The 21,325-nt window shown below is 39.1% G+C and overlaps 1 protein-coding gene and 1 long non-coding RNA gene across 4 annotated transcripts in view; both read right to left on the bottom strand.

The window, feature by feature from the left end:
• The window catches only part of RAB2A (RAB2A, member RAS oncogene family), a 42,990-nt gene extending 40,374 nt beyond the window's left edge, over positions 1 to 2,616 (bottom strand). Inside the window, exon 1 of the mRNA XM_015617836.3 lies at positions 2,326 to 2,616. Coding sequence (XP_015473322.1) covers positions 2,326 to 2,371 — 46 coding nt within the window. The 5' untranslated portion in view covers positions 2,372 to 2,616. The remainder of the gene's footprint in view (positions 1 to 2,325) is intronic.
• Positions 2,617 to 7,898: 5,282 nt separating this feature from the next.
• LOC107216096 overlaps positions 7,899 to 21,325 on the bottom strand; it is a 58,714-nt gene continuing 45,287 nt past the window's right edge. For all 3 annotated transcript variants that reach the window (XR_004496123.1, XR_004496124.1, XR_004496125.1), the window contains one exon: positions 7,899 to 9,480. This is a non-coding gene — a long non-coding RNA (uncharacterized LOC107216096). The remainder of the gene's footprint in view (positions 9,481 to 21,325) is intronic.

The following is a 21,325-nucleotide window of genomic DNA, read 5'->3' as shown; positions in this document are numbered from 1 at the left end:
TTTTTACTGCTGAGAGAGGAGCTAAATGTTAACATCTGTCCTCAGCTGAGTCTCTTAGTTTTCTCCTACAGTTTGTTTACAACTAATTGCTGAGTCACCAGGCAGCTGAGGCATTTCCAAAGACTCTAAATCAAATACCAGAAACAAATTTCTTGATCACTATGAAACCTACGAGGCCAGTGGCATATCTTCACTGGCTGGAATACCGTGGAAAACCACCACGGGAATTGAAGAGGACAGTCACCATCCACTCTTAATTTCCATCATCAGAACTTTGAGTTCAATTGTCTTCATCTGAGGAAGAGTAGCAATACCTCGACCACCACCATCATCTTGGCAACTGTGTACAATATAAATTGTCTCTTCAATTGTCTAATTGTCTATTAGAATACTTAAAAGGCTCACAAGAGATCTAAATAAAAGTAAAACCAACTTACTGCTATTGACATATTCAACCCACTTCAAAAATAATCATTGCAGTAGTCTTAATCAGCTTTCTGTAGCAAGTGAAGAATACAAGCCATGGTAATTAAAAAAAAAAAACCCAAAAAGTCAACAGCCAATTTGTGAGCCGTTTTCCTCTCTATGTTTCCTCTCTCTTACTCTTCCAATACTTGGCTCTTAAGCAGCTGCAACAACTTCAGAAGTGACATACATCCATTCTGTATTTCACATTTCAAACAACTCAAATGCAAGAGTGCACTTACACTGAGGATATTTCTTTGTAAAAATTTAATCAGTATACAATCAATGTAGCAAAGCAACTGTGAGCTGCTGTCTACCACTTTAATGACTACAGGTTTTAGGGATGCACCAGAATTGGCCACCTGTTCTGACGCACTGTCATTCTGAACTGTGCACTACCATCTTGCATCACCCCAGCCTGACAAACCTCTTCTTACTTCTGAATTTGCACAGATAATATTCTGTCCTCCTGTCCTGGCATGATGATCTGTCACTCAAGTAAACATTAAACACAAATCAGAATTTTCAGTTATCATCTACAGCCTAGTGCTTACAACAGGGTCCTTAGAGTTGTGATATATTTCTAAAGGTTCACTTATACTACAGCTGCTACTGCAGAAGCGTAAAAAAACTTTCAGAGTTTAAATGTACATTTAAAAAGCAGATAAAAGTCACATAGTAGTTGAATCCAGTGTATTTTACAACTTCATGTGTAATGCAACTGTAATGTGTAATTATAATCCACCAACAGATAATTTGGTTCATAGGTATGAAGTACAATTATGAAGGTATCCTTAGAATAGCATCTAAAATAATAGGTGTGTCATCTAACTTATTAAAGAAGGCATTTAGACAGGTATGAGGAAAACAACAAGGAAAATGCACAATACACAGGTACAATGGTTAACTAAGTTAGTTACCTTGTCCTGACAACTTTTGATCAAAGTATGCAACTCCCATCCATACTAGGCCGAGGAAGCATAAAATATATTGGCAAAGGGGCTTCAAGCAGCAAATCCTATCAGCATATGGCTATGCCAGCAGCATTTGCAAGCATTATTATTTGTCACACAGCAGCCAGTTACCAATAGAATGGAGTAAGTTTTTAAGAAATGTTCAAGGCTAGTTTGGATAGGGCCTTGAGCAATGTAGTCTATGGGTGTCCCTGCCCATAGCAGGGGGGGTTGTGACTACATCATCTTTAAGCCCCAGTCCAACCCCTTGACACTCTACAATTTAATATGGTTTTAAAAAGTGACAAGAAACATCTAGAAAAGCCGCAGTGTATGTACATGTATACACAAAAAAAAAAAAAGGTCCCTTTAAATTAAACTGGAAAAGCCAGGGCTTTTTATTTTCCTTTGACAACGTGTCTTCACACAGTTTGCTACAGCAGCTCCAGCCGAGACTGGAAAGAGCATCCTTGCAGCCTAGGCTGAAGGTAACTCACAGCAATGAGACAGAAACTCATGACTAAACTGCAGGGTGGAGTGTGGCCTCGCTGCCACAAGGCTGCAAACCACGGACACTACCCAGGTATAAGTTTTGTTGTGACAACGCCTTCTCCCTCTTCGCTGCCCCACTCTGCCGCCGCAGCCAGGGCCGTGACACAGCCCGAACTGCCCCGCGGCCCGTCAGCCAGGCCCGGAGGCGGCTGCCAGAGGCCCAAGGCCGTCGGGAGACAAGGCCGAGGCCGCGGGCGGGGCCCGGCGCAGAGGCGGGGGGGAGACACCGCCTCTTCCTCGCGCGGAGCCACCACGTCGGCGGCACTGCCAACACTGCGGAAATGGGCGCGGGGAGCCGGGCCTTCCTCTCCGCCCTGCGCCCCGCTCCGGCCCGGGCCGGGCTGGGCTCACCCACCTGTGTCTCCGATGATGATGTACTTGAAGAGGTACGCGTAGGCCATGGCCGCTCCCGGGCTGCCGCTCCCGGGCTGTCCCGCTTTCGCTCCGGCGTGACGCGCGCGCTCGCCGCCCGGGCTCGCGCTGCGGAGAGGCGGAAACGGGTTAACGGCCCCCGGGCGGCGCCTCCGCCCGCTCGCTCCCTCCTACCTCCGCCCCCGCGCCGCTGCTGGCAGAGGGGCTCTCTCACTCGGTCCTGCTGTCCGCCCTCCCTCCCTCCCGCCGCGGCCCCGCAGGCGCCGGGAAAGGCAGAACGCGGCGGTGGCGGCGAGAACAATAAACAGGCGCCGAGCGGCCCCCGGACCCTCCGGCGACGTCAGCGCCCGCCCCCTCACGCCGCCCCGCCTCCGACCCGGAAATGCTGAGGCGCAGGGCGGAGCCTCGACCCCCGCCCCGCGGGGCTGAGGGCGACGCCGGCTGCTCTGGGGGGTTCGGGCAGCTATCGTCTCCGAATCCGGAATCGGTGAGGCTGGGAAAGATTTCTGGGATCATCGAGTCCCACCTATGACCAAAGAGCACCATGTCAACTAGACCGGGGCACTGGGTGTCATGTCCAGTCTTTTCTTACCAGGGACGATGACTCCACCACCTCCCTTGGCAGCCCATCCCAGTGTCTAAGCACCCTTTCCGCGAAAAAGTTCTAACTGATCTCCAACCTAAATCTCCCCTAGCACAGCTTGAGACTATGTCCTGGCATACTGTCTCTGGGTGCCTGGGAGAAGCAGCCGACCCTCACCTGACTACAACCTCCTTTGAGGGAGTTGTAAAGAGTGATAAGGTCACCCCTGAGCCTCTTTTTGTCCAGGCTAAACCCCAGCTCCCTCAGCTGCCCCTCACAGGATTGGTACTCCACACTCGTTGCCCTTCCTTGGACCAGCTCCAGCACCTCAATGTCCTTCCTAAACTGAAGGGCCCAAAGCATAAACCCTCTGAGAATAGCCAGCAATGGGCTGTTTGGTACGAATTTATCTTCATCACATGAGTTCTGGCCTGTAAGGGTTTTCCCTTTCTGTTTCTGTCTTTCCTCACTGAACTCAAAGCAATGAGCCAGGAGAGTAACCTAAATTCTCAGCTGGACTTTTACTTAGAGTTCACTTGGGAGTGGTGAGCCGGAAGAGGATTCAAGGTCTTTCATAGTCTAAGATGCTTTATGAAGAGTCCGGTGTACCCTGACCTTTGGACCTGGAGCAGTCTGGCTCATGTATCACATCCACACTGACGCTACATCAGGTGCCTGGCAAGGGTAAACGTGGCAGGACACTCCAGTCAGATCATACTGATGATGCTTTGGGATTCCCTTCAGCTCAGCTGTTTGTTGACCGTGGGCTGGGGGGATTGTTCAAGAGCCATTGGCACATTCTTCATATAAACTCACATTTTCCTCCCATTCTGGCTGCCTAGTAGAATGAGAGTGAAAGTTGTCTGTCTCTTAACTTTACAGAGAGGTTTTTATTTGTGATCAGCAGCTTGGACAGCATTGACCTACAAGGCTTCTAACAGGTGTGCATCCAACTTAATTGTAAAAACCTTCAATAAAGCTGATTGTGCCAAATCCTGTCATCATATTTCATGACCTGAAACCCAAAATGAAGCTTTCTTTAAAAAAAAGATTCCTATCTACTGTGGATATATAAACCCAACCCCTCCTCCCCTACAACACTATAAAGTGGAAGGAGCTCCTTTATATACTATAAACATATCTACCTTTTCCACATGAAAAAATCACATTTTCAATGACTACTTGTTAGATGTTTGCTTCCTGTTTTTTTTTTTTTTCTCCTTTGTACTTCTCCTATTTTCTCAATACTATTTATTAAGTGTAGAGCCCAAAACAGCCATTCTCACATGTCTCTGACCAGCCTCATCACCTCAAAACTGGCAAATGAGTATTTCCAGTCTTGCCCCTCTCTGAACACATTTTTTTTTACCAACAACATCTGATGTTCTCTCCGTACATTTGGTATCTCCTTATTGGCAGTGTTTTCCCCCTTGCTAAATTTCAATAATTTTGATTATGGCCACTCCATTTAGCAAAAATATTTGATTTTTTCTCTTTTCATATTATCTCTGCCATTTTGTTACCCAGGCTGTTCATGACAATATTGAATGGGTCTTTCATGGACAGGACAGAACATTGAAAAGTGGCATGTGAAATTTTCTCCTAGTTTAAAAACCCTCTCCACACTGTAAAGAGATATTTCTCTATTATTTTATTTGCAAGTAGTTTCAATATACATTTTTGTTAATAAACAGTTCCTAGCTAGAATGAGATTTCTCAGAGAAGCAGGTTTTTGCCTTGCTTCCTATGTAAGTTAGGCTTCTGTTTTCAAATATCCTTGTGTGTCTCTGTTTCCTGCCCTAATAACCATCATGAAATCTGGCATCTTGGATGGAGCAGGGTACCTCAGCTGAAGGAAAGGCTGCAGCTGGGGTCAGCTGTCAAACCCAATCAAGAATTCACACTAAAACTAGTCTTCTCAAGTTCTCCCTCAGCAGCTAAGCCCTTCAGCTGGCATTCATGCTGTTGGCATGGGTTTGTGTGACCTCAACCACTAGAGATAAAGCTGTAGGAGATCAGGCTGTAAGCAGATAAGATCTCATCCAGTATAAGTAAAGGTTGCTGCTGCTGGGGATGGGGCAGCTCTGCTCCTTCTAATCTGCTGTGGACCCTCCCTTGTTCTGGCACGGTCAGGGTCATCTGCTGAATAGAAGTTGCTAAGCTTTCATTTCTTCTTATTAGCTTTCAGGCAATATTATCCTGGGTCCCACAGCCACACCAACAAACTCAAATAACCTCACCAGTTGTATCCCACTGCTGTCCAGCCATCCTCACTGCTCCCAAAGGGTCCTGTGGTGGTGAAGGCTAAAGCCCGCCCTGTGAGATCAGTCATGTGGACAGGTCTCTCAGGATGAGATTCTCCTTCAGCTGCCTCTCCTGTGTCTGGCAGGATGAAGGAGAACTGTATGGGCTTTTGTGTCCTTCACCTTTTCTTCAAAGCCCTTTTGTTGTTCACGACATACTCCAAGTCTCCATTAGTACTGTTAGGGATTCCTACATGACTGAGCCACAAAGGGTATTACTCTGAGGGTTGGTCAAGTCTTGACAATCTGTCCTCAACATCTCAGGGTCATAAGTTTCAAGTGTGTTTGATGGTGACAGACTTTTTAATAGGGACTCTAGCAATAGGATGAGGGGTAATGGTTTCAAACTAAGAGGAGGGAGATTTAGAGTAGCTATGTGGAATAGTTTTTTTTAATGTGAAATTGGTGAAGCACTGAAAAACGTTTCCCAGAGAGGTGGTAGTTGTCCCATCCCTGGAAACATTCAAGGTCAGGTTGAACAGGGCTCTGAGCAACTGGATCAAATTGAAGATGTCCCTGCTTGTTGCAGGGAGTTTGGACTCAATGGCTTTTAAAGCTTTCCAACCCAAACTATTTTATGATTGTATGAGAGCTTGATTGTATGATTCTGTTTATATCACTGATGGTATTTGGTCTCTTAGTTCCCAAATTATGTGATCTTCAAGACTTCCAGACAGGCCAATTTAGCCTGATGTGATTGAATGAGATCTGGTAAGAAAAGGGAATTCCCTTACGTAGAACTGAGATTTGCTGATGGAGAGAAAATACAGACACTGCAGAATCCACAGTGAAATGGAAGGTGCCTTTAACATCACGGCTGTGCTGTCTGACAGCCAACAGGTGGGTCTGACAGTTCAGAGGGAAGGCAGCCCTACCTGTTTGTGCTTTGGAAACCTGGTGAGCCAGGCAGTAACCACCTTGCAGGTGACTCACGTAGTGGGGCAAGGCCCCACTGACTTCCTCCATGGTTGCTCAGCCTGGGCCAACATCTGCAGATGTTGGAGAGATAGCCAGGCCTATGCTGGTTAGCCAGTCAGCCAGGCTGATCTGTGGAGTATTTCAGTCATTTGGGATGGGTAGGGATAATTATTGAATCAGAGTTTGGTAGAGGCTTGCAAGGATAATATGCAAGAATTTGTTGCTTATGCTATCCAATGGTAAGTACAAGCTAATTTGCTGCTGGAGGAGAGACTCTGTTCCTAACTTATTGAATGTTATCAGCTGATCTACAAATCTGAGATGCCTCCAACTAGAGATTAATGCAAAATTGATTTTCCTCTAAGATATGTGTGACATATATCATGCTAAGTACTAATAAGAGGCATGCAAATAGCTACTGTAATCCTTTTCATTTTTTTACTTCTCACCTGCTAAATTTACCTTTCCCAGAGAAATGAGTATCTTTTGTTAAGCATTTACCCTTTGATAGAAAGGTACCATGTAGTCAGACTCACTCATTAAAAAAAAATATTAGCCAGTTGATGTAAAGGAAGCATTGGTAATTTAGGATTGAAGAATTGCAGAGGATTATTTTTCTTTACTTCTTTTTTTCTGCTTTTTTTTTCTGTATTTTGTTTTTTGTTTTTTTCTTAATGTTATCATGACTCCTTATCTGTTAATGATTTTACATCACATAATGAAATATTTTGCTATGATGACTGTGTCAGGATTATATTCTGGCAAATTTGTGAAAGTTTCTGGATACACTTTGGAAAAATAAAATTTACTGCTTTTTCTATGTCATTCAGATTTTTTTCCTGAATTTTCCATTTATCAAACTTACTTGGATTTTATAGAAAAGCCTTAGTCTTTGCAGGAACCTTACCAATAAAAATGCTATTTAGGAAAAAGTCTTGGAGTCATCCAAAGCTCAACACGCTCTCTAGAGCAAAGCATTAGACTGGCTTTTTTCAATGGAAATTAAAACACAAAAGCAGAACTCTGGCATAATATTTGAATACAACCACTTTAATTATATTTTCTACAGTAGTATAATTTAACTGTTAGAAGTAAATCTATACCTACACTTCAGTCTAGCTTAAAATTTTTAAATCATTCAGTTGTACGGTTAAATTTTCTATACAGATGCTCAGTAGGAAATGTTATTTTCTGGTGCCTGTCATTAATTTGTCTGCACGTGCTTCTTCTGAACATTAAGTATATACTATAATTTTTCTTATTTGTGAATTTTAAGATTAGATCTGTATTATACTTAAGAAACAAGGTAATATACAGCATATTTTATTTATTATAAGTGTTGAGAATGGCACCTCACTTCATATGGAAAAAATGTAGACAGCAGATCCTGCAAGAACACAGTCAAATATATCTAAATATCAATGAGGACCTGCCTTTGTAAAGAGAATTTCTAAATATGTGTTAAGCCTATAAAGGTGAACTGGAGACAACTTCAGAGTCAAGTAGGTAAAAATCTATGTCTGTGAGTGATGTGTGTTTTGGGCTTTGCAGGTCATAGACCAGCTGAGATTTCAGCTAACAGTTGGATATGTGAGCACAGTTTACATTGTTACTTTTGATCTGGTGAAAAAAGAGATTTGGAAATTAGTTTCCTTTTTTAAAACATTCCTTTACAATAGTGTAGTATTTAACTAACAGCTTAAATTAAATGCTCTTGGTAAACATTAAAAATAAGATGCCACATTTCTCCAGTCACTGTGATTATAGAATGTTTTATTACAGTTCAATTACATTGGTAAGTAATTTTTGGAAGTGAAAATTTTCTGTATTCAAAATATAATCTTGAGACTACATTTTTAAGACAGTGCAACAAAAAGTATAGTTCTAGAGTTTCCAGCTATATTCATATTTTAGGTTCTTGCTCCCCTGGAAATATTTGCATGATGTCTGCTTTATCCCTGCTTGTTTACTTATGGCCTTTGCCACTGTTATAATTTCACCCTGTTTTTCCTTGCAAATAACCTTGTTTTTCACTGCCTTGATGTAATAATAAACAGTTTGATAAGACAGCGTGTGATGAATTTTAATATACTTTTCCCATAAAAAACAGGGAAAACAGTAGGATCCTTGAAATGACCTTGAAATGCCTAAAAAACAATTGGAAAGATATGTTGATTTTTAAAAAATTATTATTATTCTCAGGAGCATTAAAAAATATGTGCTTGTGTAACAAGATTAACAAAAGCATGGAGTAGTAGTGCTAAACAATGTCAGAGATCCATGCAAAAGCCTACTTAAACTGACATCAAGGTAAATTTTCAGTATTTTTTTACTTTAGAGACAGTTTTTTTCTTAACTCTTTTTAGATATCTTTTAAAAGTTGTTCTGGCAATGCTTTCAGAAAGAGAAAGTGGAAGCTAAAGTTGCCACACAGTCTCACAGAAGTGAAAATAATCGTGAAGACTTCCTGTTTACTCACAGCTGGAAGTGAGACAACTTTAAGGAAACTGGTTTGCTTGAAAAGGAATAGGAGTAGGCAAGCTTGGTCACATTTTTTTTCTAGTCAGATGTATTTAATGGTTTAAAATAACATTTTAAATTTCTTTTCTTCTTCTATTTTTGTAATAATGATTTTTTTTTCTTTTTCCTACACCCTTATTGATGTTTTTTGATGGCTGTAGAAAGTATGGAACTAAGACTCTGGAAGTCAGCAGAGTTCCTAAAGGATCTGAGTTGAGGATATCTTAGAGACAGTGTTGCAGAAATAATCTTTTTCCACCAAGATATTAGCAGATAACCTACCCTACATTTTTGTCTAAAAGGTGTAATAGCAATTTCTGGTATTTCTAACAAAACTCTGTATCTAAACCATATTTAAAATTATGTTAAAGGCTTTAAGTTTCTATTGAAATGACTTAAAATTTAACAAAAGAAAATAGCATGCATTCCACTGAATACATTTAATTATAAATATTTTTAATCAGAAGATGTTTTACTTTAAAAATACATGTGTAGGCTCCTTTGATATTCAGTCATTGTTGATGACTGATGGGCAGCACATGCTTCTGCATGTATTTTCCTTCATTTGATCGAGTGCTTTTCACAACTCCAGCCATCTTCAGGTTATTTCAGCACAATTTCCCTCACTTGTCTTCAGGTTGTGAAGGTCACACCAAAGCCATTATTACCCACATGAGCTGTGCCATTGTAGCCTCTCATTGTATGCTAGGGAGTCTTTAATTCCACAGATCAGAAGGTGGGCAAGTATTAATTTTTTTCTCATAATTCGGATTCCTCTATCCATTCATACACTGAGAAAGGTAAACAGTACCTCCTAGAATGGAAAAAAACACCCAAGAGAATGAGTTGCAATGGAGCATACCCCCTCCAGCCATTAGCTTCCATTAATTTTAGATGTCAAATGTGTATAGGTGTTCATTCCCACATGTTTATTGAAAACACCTTGTTGCTATGGTCATGAGATGTGAAGTAGTACAAAATTTTGTGTGTCAAGTATTCTGTCTTATGTTTCATGGCAAAAATTGCAGCAGAAAAGTAATTTTACTGGCTTCAAGGCCCAGTTCATTTTAATCAGATTACTCTTTGGCAGAAAGTCTCTTTCATAGTACTATACTTTTCCACGTTTAAAGGGGGATTTTTCAATTCATTATTTCCAGTTCACAATGAAAAGAAGGGTTGTAGCATATCTTTGCTTAAGGAAGCTCTTGTCTGTTACAACTTAAACTCAGATTATGTCAATAACCACTGTAATTCCATCTTTTTTAAGAAGTGAAGCTTGTTTAGTTATCACAACCTTAATGTCATCATAATTACTTAGCATTGAAATGGTTGCAGTTTGTGGCACTTCCAAGCCCTCATCAACTTAAAGCTTGTCCTATGGCATGTTGACAATCCTTTAAGGCCTATCCCTATTTACCTTTTTTTTTTTCCTGCTATGTGTCTAGATCCTATTTTCTTAATTTTCTTCAGAATAATTTTAATTTATGTTCTGTAGTCAAAAGTTACATGAAAATTGACAAAATGGCTTTCTGGGTAACAATTGCAGTCTTAGTATTTTCTTCCCATGTTTTCAAAAGGTAAGATGACCAGTCTTTTACAGAACTTCTTGGTGCTGTAGGAAAGAAACACACAGTGTATAGTACTTTAGGAAGTTTGAGCACAGAGTAGTCTACATATTAGGAAATGTAATCTAGTGTTTCAGAAATACACCCCAAACTTCCTCCTTTTAGGAAATCGGCCATTTAACAACTGGCTAAGGCCATAAAACAATGGTGTCAGCATGCTACCTTAAGTCCTGTTGGGATTGGGAGCCTACTGCTAGTACTCCTTCTGGTGGTTTTCTTTGACAGAAACAATAAGGGCATACAAGAAAGAGCCTAAATTAATTTTTCAATGAGCAGCAGTTCTGTGGAAATTTTCCATAGTTGTTCTTGCCATGCACATGAACCCAGACGCATTAAGGGGAAAAGCAGAGCTGTCCCTGACAAAAAGAGTGACTATGAGCATACTTGATAAATTCTTTCAGCAGTAGCAGTCAGGCCATGGCCATCCTCTCATCCTCTCTCATGTGTGTGCTCTGTGTAACACAGAGTTAATTGGTCTTTATCTACTCAGTATGGGGTGCTGCCATGTTGCATCAGACTTGCCATGCTGAAAGGACGCAATAAAATTCTGCTATGTCTTGGGAATGCAACTTGTCTTGGCACAGAAAGAAATGAAACAGCCAACCTCTTCAGAAAGGTATGGCAGCACTTATCTAATTTGTGTGACTTAGACTAAGTAGAAATCAAAATATTAATATCCTGATGACTCAAACCAAGATATTAAAGCTGTTGCCTCGAATGCAATGAAAATGTATAGGTCCTCTTGTGTAATGTCAAGTGAAGCAGAGAAAATGCATAGAAAAGCTTAGGACAATTATAGTATTTATGGTAAATGTAAATGGAGAAAGTGATGCAATGCTCAGTTTAAGTAGTGTAATGTCATGTATAAAATGAAAACAACTCTTTTGGAAAAAAATATGTTGATTACACTAGACATTGAAAGGAAGAAGAGAAGAAAAAGGAAAGATAACTACATATCAATTATACAAATGGGCCAGTTTCCAAAACAAAGGGGCAGTACAGAGAATCACAGTCATATTACCATTTCCCAGTATAAATTATTCCCTAATTTTTCTGAATTAAGCCTGCTTCTTGTTCCACTTTTATTGGGAAAAAATGTAATTTGGATCTTTTTGAACATTAACTGGATGGCTTACTGAACATTCCATTCATTCTGTGGCTCCTTCTTTCAGGTTTCATCTTAATAAGTTGATTTTCCAGTCAGTAATTTGCATTTAAATTATGAAAAAATAATGAAGATTTTATGTGCATGTACTTTCTTAGATGAAAACTTTGCTATAATAATAATGGGAAATATTTATTTTATGTAAGTCAGTTTGGAACATGGATTTGTCCCTTTGTTTGGAATAGTTCAGTAGTTCAGCTTTACAAGTGCTAAGTTTGTGACTGTCTCTTAAAACAGGTGAACATTTTATCCTACACCTCAGACAAAGATCAAATAGGTTTAAATACCAGACTTGCAGTAAGCAGATATTTGACCATATGTTCTGTGGTGAGTAAATTCTATACATTTTTGTATAAATAAGTTGGGCTCTACCTTTTCTGCAAAGGAGAACCATGTGTCTTACTGATACTTAGTGATGTGTGTGATCTAGCTGACTTTTAGAGAAAAATAGACTTGAAGTGGCAAACTTCAGGTTTGTACAAATGGTACAAGTACAACTTCAAGTTGTACAAATGGTAAGAATGAGTACTTTGCTGAGCCTTATTTTAAAATACCCGCAGCTTCTCTGGGCAACCTGATTTCCATTTATATATAAATATATAAATGGAAAATTTATATATATAAATAATTTATATATAAATTTATAAATGGAACTGTTTGCAATAAAGGATCCATGACATAACCTTTTCATGTTTATTATCTTTATTTATGGGAAAATCTTTTCTTCTGTCAGAAAAGAATATATATTCTTATCCCAGTTTTGAAAATACCCAGTTTTCTCTATTTCCATTCATCCTGAATCTAATTTTCAAAATACTTAATAGCAGGTAGTTTCAGTACTTTTTGCAATATGTGATATTTGTACAGTACTTTTTACAAACTGCTGCCTCTTTGTGGAGGAAATAGTAGGTACTGGAATAAAGGTAAACTTAGCATCACAGAGAGTGCATTGCAGAGACCAAGGTGAACATTGTGAATTAAATGCATTAAAAAGTAACCGAGGAGCACCAGACCAAGGACTTCAGATTTCAGTTACAGGTGATGGCTCAGAGTGTATTTAGTGTGTCTTGAACTTAGACTACTGGCTAAGCATCTAAATCTGCCAAAGTAAATCAGGTAAGCCCCTGGCAAATTCCCCCAGATGCTGAAGCAAGACCAGATTTTAGACTTGAGTACAGCTGTTTAAATTCTTCCCCAAACAATAATGGTCTTTACATTTGACTTTGACTAGGGATCCATTGCTGACAAGAAGGAGGTACAAGGGCAATCATAATCCCTCATTAGAGAAGGTTAACTTGTGGAAGCGCTGGATGAAAGGGGGAGTGAGCTCTTCAGAGCCCTTGTCTAGTGGTGGAACAAGGTCAGTGAGAGCTTCTCAGTCCTTTTTCCTCAAGGCAGAACTGTGGAAAGGAAATGGAAGCTTGGTAAAATACTTTTTGTTATGAGTGAGAAATGAAAAATAGGGAAGTAAGGAGACTGTAAGAATCACTTAAATTCATAAGAAATTGCAAACCTGAGAAAGAGCCTTTTTCTAGAGAGCTGCTAGTAACCACAGGAAAGAGGAGCTGCTGGAACCAGAGTGCAAAGGTCTGTTTTAGAGAATCTGCTTAAGTAGCAGGCTTTGACAAGATTTGAATATGGAAAAGATACTTCACTGAATAATTTAGCTCCTTTAACCACATGGATTGTGGCAGCATGCAAATGTTTCCTAGACCCACAGTTCCTCCAGGAAAGTTAAGAATAGGCTGTGGAGTAGTTTACATATAGCAGCCTCCATTGAGAAACAGGGGAAATAAACTACTTAAAATTTACTAATAGAACCTTTTTTTTAAATGGACTGAACATACCCCCAAGACTTTGCTGATCCTGAAGGTTTACACGCCTTCTGTAATGACAGAACCATAAATTTTAAGTGTTGGAACAGTCAACTGTTCAGGGCAGCATAACACCTCCCTGAAGATGCATTTTGGCTCATGTACTTTTCCTGGCATGTTAAGTGATCCTGGAGCTGGGAAAGACGAGTTACTGAGAGTTTAAATGGCAATAAACCTATCTGTGAACACCAAGGGAAAAAACTGGCTTGTCTTTGCATATACAAAAGAGTGATGTCTGTCTCCCAACAGCTTCCTCTATGTATTGTTTTTCCAATTTGCAGTATCTTCTTTTTCTGTTAAATAATTTAAATAATTTAAAAAATTATGTGTGGAAGCACACATATATTCTCATAGTCATACTGCCATGGATTTGAGTTAAGAGACAAGAAATAGGTAGTTTAGATTCACACAATAGTTTAGATTTCTATAACTAATTCAGGAATAAGCATTGCAACTCCAACATTCAGGAAGCCTGAATGTTTGAGAGGATTGTATATGTGAATAACAGCTACATAAAATATTTTTAGACTTTGTCTCTGTAAATAGCAGCTGTAGTAATCCCTGTTATTTAGTCTTCTGTGGAGCTTATTCGTGCTTTACTGTAATTATTTTATTGCCAGTGAAAGCAATATGAGTAACATGATTGGCTTTTAAAACCTAACTTCACTGCTATTGTTTCCTACCAGCTACCATTTCAGTCTTTGGATGCTGTTGCTAATGGCAAAAAGAAATTCTGAGATAACCATAACAATCTCCCCAAGACAACTACAGTTAAATAACTATGGTGATTTGGTACTTCAGAACACAGAGCTGCTTTCCCCAAACCATGATTTATTGTTAATATTGACAGTGCCTCATATATGAAATCTTAATACCGAAACTATTGATGTTTCATTTAATGCAGTATTGGCTTTTCATTGTTTCCATGGACCAACACTGATTTCTGATGACTGATTTTAAGAAACTATGTATTTGTGTCCTCCTCCCCAGATCCATAGAAATTATCAAGGTTATTTTGGTGCAGTTCCCTCTATAAATACAAGGACTGTTATGCATTTCAGAACAATGATGTTTAATCTTTGGTGCAGGTTAATTTAATTTAGTCATACACATTGACAGTTATTCTGAAGCACACTGTTTTGACATTGCATTTCTTCTAGATATTTGGAGAGTTTCCTTTGATTTATTTAGAAGAAACCTTGAGGAAGGTCAGCAGTCATGGCTGAACCATCACTTTCTTGAGTGACTGTCAAATAAACAATTTATGCTAGCATAGATTATTTAAGTCAGTTTTTCTTTCGCAATATTCTATGCTCATTGAGATGCCTACATTACAAAATCTACTTTTATTATACAGAAAGAAGTGTCAAGATCATTCTCGACATGCCCCCAGTCACATCTTCTGGTTAAATAATGTAAAAATGGTAAAGAAGCACATACTGCCAGCTTCTCTCTCTCCAAAACGTCACTTAAAAGTGGACTTACATTTTCAGGATGGAGAGTTTAAATTCACTTAGCCTATATCATGGAAAGTTGTTTTAAGACCTGGGACATTAGCTTGTGACTTGAATTTACTGCTCTAACAGATTTGTTCTTTCATTGGTAAAAAATATGGTTAGCACTTTTTTGCACTTTCTCAAATATTGTCAAGATTATGGAAGCTTAGATATCATCCTAACATGGGCAATGCAAGAAACTTTAACCTCTTTCATCAGTACTATGCCAGTGAACATCAAATCACTTACATAAGGGTGGATTTCAGGCCAGTTTCTGTAAAGCAGAGATTTCTTTGAAGAGTCATCAAGTTCCAGATGTTCTTATGATGGCTGTAACATTTTTCTGACATGTACCATACAACCATCAAGGATAGGACAGCAATAAAGCTGTTTCCACACTGAAATAATGTATCTCAACCTAAAGTTTTGCATGATATTTTTACCCACTGTTAGAATCTTCATGTATATTTACTCAACTAAAGTGGACTTCTGAGCCTAAAGAAGATGGTGCTTTGTTCAGCTATTAAGCCTTAATGGTAGGCTTTTTCTGGGTCTAAGGGTGAGAAACAAGATTTACCTGCTGGAACACATGGATTTGAGACATCTGTTGCATATTTTTCTGCAGCTTCTCAGAGTTCGATTTTGGTATACTTTATCATTCTTTTTTGTTTTCCTTGATAATTTTGTATATTAGATAAGACATTATTAAGTCTTCTCTACAGGCTACTGGTCACATTTCTCACATGCAGACTAGGGATCCATTTTAAACCTTCGAAGATGTACGAATACTCTCCCCTTTGACTATTTTATAAGCTATTTTCCTGTACATCTCCAATAAATATTCATCTTCAAAGCAGCTATTCTCTGTGTTGGTAATCCAAGACACAAATTCTTACTTTTTCCAGATAGATTCAACCTATATATGCTAAGTGTCCAGTACAATTTCATATCTGTAAACTTACCAGCAATATTGCCTTTTTACAATAACAACCATATAATATTTAAAATCTTTAAGTTACTGTGTTTAATTTTCTCAAGTCACAGAGCAGTAGCATTCATCCAAAATATTGCTGTTAAATTTTCAATAACCATGTCCAAAGTCCCCTGCCACTCTAGGGACTTTTTCTGGGATGACACTTCTCTTTTCTTTTCAGTCTGTCTAAATTATCAGAATGTAATGATGACCACAAGTGCTGGACTGATGAAGAACATGTTCCACACTCTTGGCAAACTCAATTTTGATACCACACTAGTGAACTACAGACATAGTACTTGCTGTTCTTTACTGTACTGTAGTTTATAATTTCAGGAACATTGTAGCTATTGATCTAGTGCCAAGCCCAGTTGGGAACAATTAATTACTAGCTCAGTAGCTATGGTGCTTAATTAAAATAAGATTTCCCTTTATACTTTTTTGATATATTTATGTCCATTGACAGTCTGACACACTGTTTCTTTACTCTCCAAACTTTCTAGGCATATCCATATAAAATCATCTTCCCACTCCAGTATCCCACAAACCCTCATCTTTCCCTCTTATACTTCCTACTAAATCAGTAATCCTAACTTATTCACATTTTATGTGTCAGTTTTCTGCTTTGTGTCTGTTCACATGTTGTCCTTCTGCATGGCATTTGGGATTATACTACTCTGTAATCCCATACCTCAGTCACTGGTCCTATTTTTCATAGAATTAACACATTTTTCAGTTATCCAGGATACCCTGGTCAAATCCAACCTTTATTATGATCAACCAAACTGATTTAAACTGACTTATCTGTCTCTTTACGGGGAGCTGTAATTTTATACTGATTTTTTTTTTTTTTTTTAATCTGGTTTTGGTTGCTGACAGGCTTTCTTGGAACAGTATGTCAATTTTAGTTTTTCATTATGCTGTTTCTGAATTCTACCTTTTCTTTTTTATTCATATTGTAGTTAATTTCATTTTCCAGTTTTTCTTTAAGTGATTTAATATTTGATCCTGTGAAAATGGATTTTTTCTGTAATTCTATGCCATTTCCTCTCAGACTTCTCTAAATATTCTTTATCTAGATAATATGAGGTCTCCTATCCCAATGCAAAAATCTTTCAAGTATTCATTAGATTATACTTGTGAATAATGAAGTCTTCTGTAGTAACCTCTCCTGGAGCAATTTGCATCAGGTAAATGAAACTTTTAATAGTTCAGCTTCTCCTGTCACCCCTGTTAAATGTTACAAGGGTAAGCTTTAAAAATAGAGGTGTATTAACTTGTGATGTGCAAAAGCCCTCATACCATTGCTTGCATGAGTACCTGTCGTGCCTGTCACATTTCCAAAAAACAAAGCATGACTGCTTGCTCCCCTCTATCTCTTTCTTTCAGTTCAAATCCTGAATAAAATAGAGTATTTGTAAATATAATTTAGTTTCCCCTTAGAACAGACAAGGATAGACTGGACTACTTCTGTTGGAAGAGATCTACAATGATATACTAGTCCAAATGCCTGAACAAATCAGGGCTGACCAAAACTTAAAGCGTGCTGTTAAGGGCACTGTCCAAATGCCTCTTACACACTGACAGGCTGGGGTCATCAACCATTTCTCTAGGAAGCCTCTTCTGTGGTTTGACCACCCTCTCAGTAAAGAAATGTTTCCTGATGTTCAGTCTAAACCTCTCCCAGCACAGCTTTGAACCATTCCCACATATCTTATCACTGGATATGAAAACTGGGGAGATCAGCACTTCCCTCTCCACTTCCCATCCTCAGGAAGATAGAGAGAACAATGAGGTCACCCCTCAGCCTGCTTCTCTATAGACTAGAGGACCTTAAAGTGCTCAGCTGCTCCTCATGGGAAGTGCCTTCTAACCCTCTCACCAGCTTTGCTTCTCGCCTCTGGATGCATCCAAAGACCTTCCACATCCTTCTTAAGCTATTAGGCTCATAACTGCACACAGCACTCAAGTTGAAGCCACATCAACACTGAACACAGCAGAATATCTTCTGGTAAATCTTTTTACTGGCTGGTGATGCTGTTTTTGGTGCATCCCAGAATGGTTTAGTTTCCAGGGCATGCACACTGCTGGCTCCTGTCAACTTGCACCCACCAGCCCCTCTCTGTGGGGCTGTTTTCAGCCACTCGTCTCCAAATTATACCTGTACCCAGTGTTACTGTTTTGGGTACAGAATCCAGCATTTCAACTTGTTAAATTTCATTCCAACCATCACTACCCAATGCTCAAATCTATCTGGATCTGTCTGTAAGGCCTCTTGTTCCTCAACAGAGTCGCCAGCATTTCCAAGATTGGTATCATCAACAGAATTGCTAATGCTGCATTCAACTCCCAACTCCATACCATTGGTAAGTGTATTGAACAGACCCAGCCCTAAAATTGTGCCCTGAGGAGCACCACTGGTGAGCATTCACCAGCCAGATGTAGCCCCATTCACTACAGCACTGAGCTCTGCTTTTCAGCTAATTCTTCACCCTATGAACTGCTCATCCCACAGCTGGACAATTTGTCCACAGAGATGTTGTGAAGACCTGTAGCTATCCCATTAGCCTCTTACAACATGTAACTTTTAAAATATGATTGCATAGGAATGACTGAGGGAGCTGGGGTTGGTTAGCCTGGGAAAAAGTAGACTTAGAGGTGACCTCATTCTCTAAAACTTCTTGAAAGATGATTGTAGTCAGGTGGTGGTTGGTCTCTTTCTCCAGGTAGCAACTGACAGAACGAGAGGACACAGCCTTAAGCTGCACCAAGAGAAAAAGATTTTACTGAAAGAGTGATAAAGTACTGGAATGGTCTGCCCAGAGAGGTGGTGGAATCACCATCCCTGGATGTATTTAAAAAAGACTGGATGTGGAATTCATGGTTTACTTGAGGGAGTGTTAGGGAATGGGTTGGACTCGATGATCTTAAAGTCTCTTCCAACCTAGTGAATCTGTGATTCTGTGATATTGGTCTTTCAAAAATGCTTGTTCTAAATCAGTCAGCACTTCACACTGAGCCTACTGGCCAGAGACTTGACCCCAAAAGGCCCAGTAGTTTCCTGTGATTGTAGTTCAGACATTGAAAATATAAGTTAATTAGAAATTCCTAATTTTCATTTTCCAAATGGCATCCTCCTTTTCCTGCTTGCTATAATGCCATGTACTATAAAGGCCATGTTTAAAAGGGAAGGACTGAATCAGGCTTTGTGCTAGTTTCTGGAAAGATACCCAAGACTGACTGAGTTATGTGGGGCAAAGTGACAGCAACAGTGACATCTGCAGAGCTAGTGCTGTCACTATCAGCAGCACAAATGTGTTCTTGCATCTTTTATGAGTTTAATTCATCAGAGGGTAGAATGGATCTTTTGACAAATTCTGTGCTACAATTACAAGTCTGTTGCTCAAAGAAAAGACTTTCTCAACTGAGAAATCAGAGGCTTTGGTCATCTGTAGGCTGAATTGCTACAGTAATTTAACACAGAAGCAAGAAACATATAATCCAATTATGGGGAGTAATATCTAAATCACTCCTATTTCTTTTTTTAATGGTTTGCTTTGGAATCTGTTAGGACAAAAGGGTCTTTATGTATTTAAAATATTAATACACTGAAAAATTGAAGTGATCATACTTAGTTGTAAGTGAACAAAGTGCTTTCATTCATATTCCCTCTAAGTCCTGTCATTCTTCTGCAGAATATGTTGTCATGGTGTCCAATATGGCCATGTCAAAAAGTAGTAATAACAAACGATGATGGTTAGCGACATGTGGCAGATTACTTTTTCTGTTACCTAGTGTGGGATTGAATGGTCAAAGATAAAGGTCTGTTTCAGATTCAGAGGAAACAGCATTCTGAGGCTAAACTCTGAAAAAGTGGGACCTAGCAATGATGAACATACATCATGTAGAACAAACGTTAGAGGGGATTTGGAGTATTTTTTTGAGAAATGAAGAGGCATTAACTTATTATTTAACCTCCCCTGCATCTCAGTTTCTATAAACCAGGTTGATATCTTTCAATTAATAACAGTTATTTAGTCAGATTATACAAGGCAAGACTCTGAGTCCCTCTCAATTAAGAAGGCCTTCAGATAAGATCTTTGTTGTATTCGAGGTCAAAAGAAACCCCTTTGCAGCCTCTGACCAGAGACAGGCTGCTGTCCCAAGTTTGCCAACATGCAAAAGTACACTGATTTAATTTCAAATGTTACATTAAATTGTGCTAGTTAAGACTGTGATAAAGGAAATGTTTATCAGAGCTTCCCAGTCTTTGCCTGGCCTGAGACTCAAGACCAAATATTTTAGCCAATATTAAGGGTGTAGAATTGCTTTCATATGAATGACATGAATGGAGAGATTAGTTGTCTCGAAAGAATTATTTTTCTCTCCCAGACCTTTAGAAATGTTTTCTAGGGTGCTGGGAAATCAGTGGCTAGTCCAAAAGCAAGACAAAGGAACAGTTATAAATATCCCACTCCTTCCAAATCTGGCAGAAAAGATGGCAAGATTAACATATATGTGGCTGCATAATTTTTTTCTGCTGTCAGTCACCCTTAATCCCTTCCTATCTTAGGGAGGCAGGAAAACACAAGGATTTGAAGGGCCAATTCAAAGGGCAGAATGGCAATCCATTTTGCTTAACTGTAAGACTGCAACAGTGAATGGAAAGAACATTCCAAAAATCTGCATATCACAATCTTTACATCATGCCAATAGCAGCCACCCCCTTGCCCAACTAACCCCATTGCTGTTTTCATAAGAAAGATAATCTCTGCCTTGCAAATAAAAATGTTTAGCTGTTGTTGCCCCAATAACAAACTCAGATTTTAACATAGTCACCTTGAGGCTATCCTAATTTCCATCAGATTCTTCCCCAAAACATGGAACTTTTTCTTATGTCAGTTTAGCCATCAGCCCTTCTAACTTCCCTCTCTAGACAAACAGACATCTTCAGACAGCAAATCAGAGAGCTTCTTCAGATAGCAGTTTGACCTGTCATGCTCTGTAAACCTCATAGAGCCATGATTTTTAATTTGGGCAGTGTGAAATTAATGTCTTTGTGTCTTGGGCTTTATTTTAGCAGTTAAAAAGCAAATAATGGATCTGTGGTACTATCCAATAAAAGCTGAAAGTTTAATTTTTCTAAAACTTTTCCTGTAAATCTTCAATTATGGATTATGTTGCAGATAAAATGAAAGGACCAAGTCATATACATATAAATAGGCTGCATGTCTCCAATGATATCCGTAATCATAACTCTGAATATAATCCTTGCCAACAAACAATGTCTGTCTGTGAAAGGCATTTTAGAATTTCTGAAGTAAATGGTCAATTCATAAAAGAACAATGTGATGGATTTTGTCCATGTACCCTAGATAAAAAAGGAACAACAGCTACTTAAAATGTTTTGCATTTATCATTTTTAGGAAGAAATAAAAGAACTTGGAATCACTGTCCAATCCCAAGGGATACGTACTTATTTTGTGTCTAGTATGACCCTAATTATAATGATAATATAATGAAGAA

The sequence above is a fragment of the Parus major genome, chromosome 2, assembly GCF_001522545.3.
Source record: "Parus major isolate Abel chromosome 2, Parus_major1.1, whole genome shotgun sequence".
NCBI classification, from domain to species: domain Eukaryota; kingdom Metazoa; phylum Chordata; class Aves; order Passeriformes; family Paridae; genus Parus; species Parus major.
This window is presented reverse-complemented; position numbering and strand designations above follow the sequence as displayed.